Source organism: Chiroxiphia lanceolata, chromosome 9 (genome assembly GCF_009829145.1).
Source record: "Chiroxiphia lanceolata isolate bChiLan1 chromosome 9, bChiLan1.pri, whole genome shotgun sequence".
Classification (NCBI taxonomy): Eukaryota; Metazoa; Chordata; class Aves; order Passeriformes; family Pipridae; genus Chiroxiphia; species Chiroxiphia lanceolata.
In genome coordinates, this window is record NC_045645.1 from 12,325,403 (window position 1) to 12,334,328 (window position 8,926).

Consider the following 8,926-nt stretch of genomic DNA (forward strand, 5'->3'; position numbering starts at 1 on the left):
CGGCGGGAGGTGACCCGGCGGCCAGCGCAGCCCCGCGCACGGGAGAGCGGCGGGCGCGGCCGCCCCATGCCCCGCGGGGACGGCCCCATGCCCGCTCGGGTGTAGCCCCCGGGGCCGGTCGAAGCCGCGGCGGGAGCGGGGCGCGGGGGGACCCCGGTGCGGGCGGGAGGCCCCGCCGCCGCCGCCGCCCCGCCGAGCGGGGATGACCCTGTCGGGCGGCGGCAGCGCCAGCGACATGTCCGGCCCCGCCGTCCCGGCGGCCGAGGATGTGGATATCGACGTGGTGGGCGAGGGCGACGACGGGCCGGGCAAGGACAGCGAGGGCGAGGCCGGCAGCCCCGCCGCCCTGCCGCGCCTGCCGCTGGACGAAGCGGCGGAGCTGGCGCTGCCCGCGGAGCCGGGCGCGGGCGCGGAGAGCGGCAGCAGCGGCAGCGGGAGCCCGGCCGGGACGGCCCCGGGCGGCGCGGCCGAGGGCGGCAAGGGGGGCGGCGAGGAGGGGGCGAGCGGCGGCGGCGGCGGCGGGGCGGCGGGGCAGAGCAAGCCCAAGAGCAGCCTGGTGAAGCCGCCCTACTCGTACATCGCCCTCATCACTATGGCCATCCTACAGAGCCCGCAGAAGAAGCTGACGCTCAGCGGCATCTGCGAGTTCATCAGCAATCGCTTCCCCTACTACCGGGAGAAGTTCCCCGCCTGGCAGAACAGCATCCGCCACAACCTCTCACTCAACGACTGCTTCGTCAAGATCCCCCGGGAGCCCGGCAACCCGGGCAAGGGCAACTACTGGACGCTGGACCCGCAGTCCGAGGACATGTTCGACAACGGCAGCTTCCTCCGCCGCAGGAAGCGCTTCAAGAGGCACCAGCAGGAACACCTGCGGGACCAGACGGCTCTCATGATGCAGGGCTTCGGTGCCTACGGCCTGGCCGGCCCCTACGGCCGCCCCTACGGGCTGCACCCCGGCGCCTACACGCACCCCGCGGCGGCCGCGGCCGCGCTGCAGTACCCCTACATCCCTCCGGTGGGGCCCATGCTGCCGCCCGCCGTGCCGCTCCTGCCGTCCAGCGAGCTCAGCCGCAAAGCCTTCAACTCCCAGCTCAGCCCCAGCCTCCAGCTGCAGCTCAACAGCCTGGGCGCCGCCGGCTCCATCGTCAAGTCGGAGCCCAGCAGCCGCCCGTCCTTCAGCATCGAGAACATCATCGGCGTCCCGGCCGCCAGCTCGGCCGCCAGCGCACAGACTTTCCTGCGGCCGCCCGTCACCGTGCAGTCGGCCCTGATGGCCCATCAGCCGCTGGCGCTGGCCAGGACCACCGCGGCCATCGCCCCCATCCTCAGCGTGCCTACCAACATCATCGCGGGGCAGTTCCTGCAGCCCGCAGCCCCCGCCGCCGCCGTGCAGGCCAAGTGGCCGGCGCAGTAGCCCCGGGCGGTAGCCCCCGGCATCGCTCCGGAGAGCTCCGGCCGCCCCCTCGGGGCTCCGCGGCCGCTGGGGCTCGGGGCGGCAGCGGGCACCGGCCACCGCCGATTGTACATATTTGTATCAAAAATCACTGACGTTGCTTTCGGGGTTTTTATTTTTCTAAAGAGGCGAAATGACGGTCGCGATTAAGGAGCTGCGAACTTTCACTTTTTTTGAAGGTTCCGGCGCTCCGAGCGGTTTTATCCGAAATAAACGAACAAACGAGAAAACGAAATTGTACAAAAAAATAAGCGGGGGAAATTTTAAGTATTAAACGAACGAACAAAAAAAAAGAGAGAGAATTTTGGAGAAAAAAAAAAGGAGGAAAAACGCTGTCATTCTATTATAGAAGTCTGTTTATATATGAATGAATATATGTATTCTAAATGTTATCCCTTCGTGTTGTACACAACTTTGTAAATAAATTTTTAAAATGCTCTGCCCGTCTCTGTGTGAGCGGCTCCTCTGTGACCCCCCGCTCGCAGGACGGGATGCGCGGCCGCGGAGAATCGCGGAGGGGGGAGAACAGCGCGGGGCGCGGCCGCGGAGCTCCGGTTCTCCAGCCTCGCGGAGGTTTGGGTTCCGCAGGTCGCGGCGCGGGGCGGTGCGGGCGGGTTTCCCAAGGAATCTCCCGCCGCTCGGGGTGTGCTTTGCGCGGCCGCGCAGCGAAAGCCACCGGCCCTGCCTGTTACCGGAGCAGCCGCCGCGGCGGGGCCAACATCACACCGATTCTTCCAAAATCAAACCTTCCCCTGCAGATCCGAGGCTCCCTCAACGGCGCCGTGATGTTTCTCTAAATATATACATTTTTCTCGGCCTGACTTCGGCTCCGCATCTCGACGCTGCGGGATTCCCGGCCGGAATTGGTACGCTTTGGGTCGGCGTTCGGGGCTAATTATAAGGGAAATTATTTTGCATAAAACACGTTGGGTCAGTTTAAGTAATGTTTATTATTTATTTTATATGAAAAAAAATTATATATATTCAAGCCGTGCCCGTGCGGTGTCCGAGCGCGGATCTTTCGTTTCGATCAGGAAAATTATCGCTGTTAATGCAGCGGCTCTTCCCGCGGGAAGGAACTGGCCTTTCCCAGCTAATTCCTAAAAACTCAGTTTTAACGGCAGCTGCGAAAATTAAAAAAAAAAAAAATAGATTAAAGTATATTTTCAGGGCTAAAGTAAAGAGCCGGCCAAGAGGAAAAAAAAAAAGAGAGAGAGAATTAATATGTAGCGTTATAATATTTAAAGCGGCGCTTTGTGGTGTTGAGCCTGGAGAGATCTCGGTCTCTCCTTTGCACTGACAGTGTCTGATACTTCATTATCTTCTTTTTACAACGTGACATTTTTTGTCACCTTTGAAAACCTTCGTGGATTTTGCTTTTCCGCCCAAATAATTCGTTGTCTTTGTTAGGAAAATCGGCGGCGTGAAATGCAGGCGGGATGCGGGATGCGGCAGGCTCGGCTGCGTGAGGAGCTGGACCAGGCGCTTATTTCCCTTCCAAAAACCCGCTGGCAGCCGCGAATTTAAAATAAATATATAAATAAAAGTGTCCTTGCTTTCCTGGTAAGCAGTAAATATTATTTCTTCCTAAGTAAATATTTATACCTCCGCATACATAGACTAAAATAAACCGAGCAGCCCCGGTGATGAGATCGTTTGAACTTTATAAATAAGGACTCGCTAATCATCTGCCAGGGACAGGGAGAACCTGGAGAGAGCGGGGACACGCGGGGCCCTGCACGGGCACCCACGGCCCCGCGGAACCCCGCGAAGCGGAATGTGGCGGTGCGTGGCGGTGGCAGAGGAGCGGGTTGTTTCACAGTTGTGTCTGGGTAATCGGTTTTACACAAACAGCAAATGGTGGGTGATCTGTGCGATTGAGGGGGTTTCTATATTTAGCGGATCCCCTGGGAAAAAAGGAAGGAGCCTCTGCCCGGAGTCACTGTGAGGCTCAAGAAGCTGCTGATCCAGGGCTTCCAGAGGACACCGGATAACAGGGGCTCATTCCATTCCCCAGCCTTTGTTACTTATAAAATTACTCGCTCATATTTCCCCACATAGCAGCAATACCTCGGCTCGGCATCTGCGCGGCGGCGGCGGCGGCACCGGCAACTTTCCTCCCGCTGCCTCCCATCGGGAACCGCTTCTAGCTCCGTTCCCTCAGTCCTCTCTCTCTCTCCCCCAGTCTTCCCTCGATCGTCGAGGACAGCGGCTGCCAGGAGAAGCCTTTCCCCGGGAAGGGGCGACGGCGGCGGCGGCCCCCGGGGCCGGGCAGCACCGGGAGGGCGCGGGGCTGGGGAAGGACCGCGGTGAGACCCCCGCCCAGCCGCCCCCTTCCCGCGGGAGCCGCCGGGTCCCGCAGCCGCGGGGCTGAGAGCGGCAGCGGGTCCGTGCGGGCGGGGGAGGCTCCCGGTGGCCGCGGGGCTGCAGTGGCGCACCGGGGCCTGCGGGGGGCGCGGCAGCTCCCGCTGCACCCGCGGGGAATGGCCCCCCCCCCGGGACCGGGAGCATCCCGCATCCCCCGGAGCCCGGAGCATCACTCGAGGTTGGGATCACCCCCGTAGCCCCCGGGGCCGGGAGCACCCCGGGGAACCGGGAGCACTTCAGGGGGCTGGGAGCACTCCCGGTGTCCGCAGCCGCCCCCGGGACGGCACCGAATGGGCACAAAGCTACCGGCGGGGCTCGGCGGTCCCGGGGGTGCCAGAAATCGGTCCCCATATAGGGGAGGGTTTGCAGTCGGGACGGGAGCGGCTTTCCCGCACGGTGCTGCCCAGAGGAGTGGGGCAGCTCCCACAGCCGGACCGGGAGCGGTGGGCCGGGGGCAAACGGGAGCACCATGTCCTGGCGAACTTTCCTCAGCCACGGGCCTCAGCCAGACCACAGAAACTCTTTTCCTAGTTCTTTCTCTGCTTTTCCCTTCCACGAACTTGTCCGATGCATATGGTACAACTTGACACGGCCGGTGACAGATGCCCATTAGTGTAAGTCGTGTCACGTCGGTCCCTGGAGTGTATTGGAAGTAACTAGATCCGAAACACCGCGAAAATGACCCTCCTCGCAGCCCAGAGAGTTTACCCAGAGCCACCTCCACCCCGCTGACACTTTCCCCCTTGTTTATTGCAATTACGACCCCGCCGCTCCCTCCGTCCGGGGAAGGAATGTACAATAGGATCTGGCCCTAATCCTCTAAACCATCACATTGGTTGAAAAAAGGGACGAGATAGGCTCATCAGGGCCATTTCCTAGGCTCCCAAGGAACTCTCGCCTTTCCCTGCGCGGCCGCGGGAGTTGCGTCCCCTTTTCCCCCCCACTCCGCTCTGCCGTCTCCCAGCACCTTCTATTTATAGCACCACGGTCTGTTCCCGGGCAGAGTGCGGGGCTCAAAGTTACGGGCTGACGGGGCTAATGGGTGCTGTGAGGCTGCGGCGAGCGTTGGAAAAGGCAAGGAAAGATCTGCGGACATTGTGTATTTATCGCGCGTGGACGTTGTTCCTCTGTAAGGAGCCCCCTCCGTCCCCAGTCCCCTGGCTCGGCACAGCCGTGTTCCCGGCGGGGTAGCGGTCGGAGACCCCTCTCTGGAGCTGCGGGAGGGCAGAACTGAGGCCCGATTTCCCGGAGGAAACACCGTCGGGAGGGCTCCGGGGGCACCAAGGGAGGGATGCCCATCGGACACCTTCCTTCTCGGTCTGTCCCACAGGGAGGTGGCCGGAGAAAATCATCCACTGGGGACATCGAATCCCTTTGGGATACGGTTCCCTGTTCCTCGAGGGTTACTGGTTTGGGTCCGCGGTGGCTGTATCGGGGGCATTTAGCCGCCCACCCCCCGCATATCGCAGCGCTGCCCGACTCCCAGCGCTCCCACCGACTCTGGGGATGCGGCTCTCCTGGGCCAGAAATAAAGGAAGGGAGGCCAACATTTCGCTTTGGGAAGCGCCATCCCTCGTCCTTCATTGGGCTCTCGGGAGTCTCCCGCTCCGGGAAAGACACAAGGACTTGCTTTTGCGGGGGTGAAGATTTTTTCTCCCGCCTGCGGGTGCGGGGCAGAGGGGCAGTTCCCGAGGGAATTCGATGGGATTTTGCCTCCTGGGGCAGCTCGGGCAGTTTTGTGGACTCTTCCTCGTGTCCGAGGCGCACGGGGGTCCGACCCCGCGGGGTCAACTCGGCCCGGGAGGCGGAAAAACAGCCTCGCCATTCCGAGGGGGAATTTATTGGTGTTAGAAGGCAGCCGGGGCGACAAATCACAGCGAGCTCCACGCGCAAGTTGCGCTGCCCATCCCCGCGGATCTGGGCACGGGAACGGGCATTTCCCGGGGCGGCGACTGTTGCGCTCCCGCTTAAACCCCCGCCCGGAGCCGCGAGCATCCCTGTCGTCCCTCCCCAAGTCTCCCTTCCCACCGCCGTGCCTTTTCCCCGAGCCGGGAACTGCTGCAACGGGCCAAACACCCTCATACAGTTTTCTTGGGAGACAACACTTCTGTTTCGGGGGCTTTTATTGAATTACGTGTTACCAGTGCTAAAACATAAAGCGTTATGTACTTAAAAGGTGCAGAGCATAGGTATTGCATCCACAGGAAGTATTTTAGTCAGTGAATGTTCAATGTAGCAGGTAGAGATGAACTTAGCACGTCTTCCAGACTGAACTGGGAACAGACTCTTCAGCCATAAAATGCACTTAACAGTCTATTTAATAGTGGCGAGGTCCTTGAAAATGCAATATCCATGCTAATCTTGCCTTTTTCTAAATCAGAAATGAAAAATAGGTCAGGAAGGTAGAACCTTCCCCTTCCATTTAAAATGTGACATTTAATCTATTTAAATAACTAAGTAAACTTTATTAATCCAGAATTTGGTAAGCAAGCTGAGGAAGCAGGCACCGTGCGACTTTATTAAGACGGCGAAGTGTGAGAGGGAGCGTCCTTGAACTCCAGGTGCAATAAAACCCCGGGTTTCTCGAGGTTCAGCAAAATGGGAAAAGCCGGGACACAGGAAAACGGCCCAACCTCTCCTCTCCATGAAAGGATGGAAAGTCTCGCTCTGCTTTCCCGAGGGCTCGGAGCATCCCCCGGGCTGGGAGTCCCCAGGTCGGGCGGGGGAAGCTCCGTGTCCCCCAACGCCCAGAGAATCGCAGGGACTCAAGAAAACCACCCAAACCCTCAATAATTTCTAGTTACTTTATTAAGTCCTAGTATTTCAGGAGAATAAAATAAAATAAATCCATCTCCCCGGCAGTGGTTTCAAAAATGTTTATTCCTGATTTTGCTCGGGAAAGGATAGAAAAGAGCCGGGGCTCCAGCAGGCTGTCGGTGCGTGGCTCCCAGCGCCCAGCTCTGTGCCCGCTAAATCACGGCCGATGTTCTGGTGTCGGCATAAAAGGTCAGATTGTGAATCTGCAATTGAAAACGTCTCCAGAGTTTGTTTCCCCGCTCGCTCCTGCATCACGGCTCCGCTCAGAAACGAAATCCTTGACGAGCTGGAACTTTTTATGGCCGCAGGCTCTTCCCTCAGTCTGCCCCAGGAAAGACTTTCTTATTATCCTGACCGCATTTCACTCCAAATTTATGGAATACCCGGGAGATATTTGCCTTGCCACCACTGGGCTTTACATCAAGCCTGAGAGCCAGGGTGGAGGAGAAGTGGCAGAGGAGCTGCCGAAGCCTCCCGAGAACGCCAAGGGTTAAGAAAAGCCGTTTATCTCCTCATTATCGGTTTCTCTTTACTCCTGAGCACCAAATCCCGCTCGTCACCTACCCCGCGGTATCAATGTGTCCTTAATGCCTTTTCCAGTCATTGATCTGGTCAAAGTCACCGCAGAAACACTAGTGACAGAGACTCAATTCCAGGCGACGTGCCCAATGCAAGTATTTAGAAAGCATTCAATAAAAAAGCTTTCCCGGGGAGTGAATGATTTCACCTTGCAACAAAGAGCGCTCAGCTAATTGAAATAATGCACTTGAATGTGCGGCCATGGGCTCCTGCTCGCCCATTCCAGCACTAGAAACTAATTAGGAATAACCTGCAAGATAAAACAGAAAAACTTCTTCCTTTTTTTGCGGTAGGAGCCCATAGGCAACGATCTGGGACTGGGGGTGGCTGAGCGCTGCTGTGCTCCCCGGCCTCACCGTATGGGCAATTCCGGGGATGGAAAATCCTGGAGGGAAGAGTAGAAGGAAAGGAGAGAGGGGCTGAGAGAGGAGGACTGAAATAGGAATATGCCCTGATGATTCTTCGCCGGGTTTAGGCTGGGAATTCTCTTTGCATTGCGTGTTTTCAGTGTCATAAACCAGCTCCAGCCACGGTGGGTTCAGGACGTGTAACTCTGTATTCCAAGTTACTTTGTAGTTGATGAGTTTTTAGGATTATGCTTATTTTACAGAGTTGTGATCTCCAGACAACCCTTAAAATCCTACCAATATCCTGCAATAGAAGCATTTTACTTAGCAGCAGTATTAGTGATGGAGTACAACAGATTAGATAAACTGTGTAAAATTTGATGGGCATAATCTGCCATTTTCCACAGGATTATGGCTCTAAACACCATGGTAAAACAGCAAACAGGTGTGATTTTTGCCCTTATCAGTTTAAGACCTCAGACTTTCAGTCTCTTCACGTTGTCTCACCTGAGGTAACACCACAAGTGACAGAAATTATGGCAGGTGTCGGAGGGACCAGGATGTCCAAGGAGTTTGCACTCAAAAATGGTTGTGATAGTGGAAATTAGTATTCTAGATGTTATTGCACTGGAAGAACATAAAGACAGAAAACCCATCTCTGGTGTTATGGAATACTACATTCATAGTGCTTATTTATAGTGCTTATTTATTTTAAAAACATGTGCTTCTAAAAAAAATTTATCATTTTGTTTCCTATCTCTGGCTACCGTAACATTTCATTTACAAGTATTCAGACACTTCTTGACCACACTTTCATTCAGTAGCAGTTGTATTTAAACCCATCACAACTTTCAGTCCTGGGATTCCAGTTCAAGGAGAGCACTGCTGGCAGCTCATGTGGAAGGTCTGGACACGAAAACCTCAGTATGTGGTGTTAGTTTTAAAAAGAATCAGTTTTCTATTCAGTTTCAATCAGACACACAGCCAGAAGGAAAGGCCAGGTTGGACCGGCCTTGGAGCAACCTGGTCTAGAGAAAGGTGTCCCTGCCCATGGCAGGGGGTGGGATGAGATGAGGGGCTTCTTCCCAGTGACCTGGTGTGTTGAAGAACAAGTCTTCCAGCTGCTCCCTTCCTTCTGTGAAAATGAACTCACACTGAGATTCATTGCCTGAACAAAAAGCTGATCTTCCCGTGTGCCAGGACTGTGCTTTTCATCAGCAATGCCCATTAGTGCATCCCTCACTTCCCTGAGCTGCTGCCGTGGAGATGTGAGCACTACATGTGCCATGGAATCATGGAATGGTTTGGATTGGAAGGGACCTTAAAGTTCATCCTGTCATGGGCAGGGACACCTTCCTCT

General features: G+C 56.6%; 1 protein-coding gene across 1 annotated transcript; it reads left to right on the forward strand.

Moving 5' to 3' along the window:
* The first annotated feature begins 202 nt into the window (after positions 1–202).
* On the forward strand, positions 203–1,417 carry FOXD3 (forkhead box D3). Its single transcript, XM_032696472.1, has one exon. It carries the CDS (start codon positions 203–205, stop codon positions 1,415–1,417), a length of 1,215 nt encoding a protein of 404 aa, XP_032552363.1.
* Positions 1,418–8,926: the final 7,509 nt, after the last annotated feature.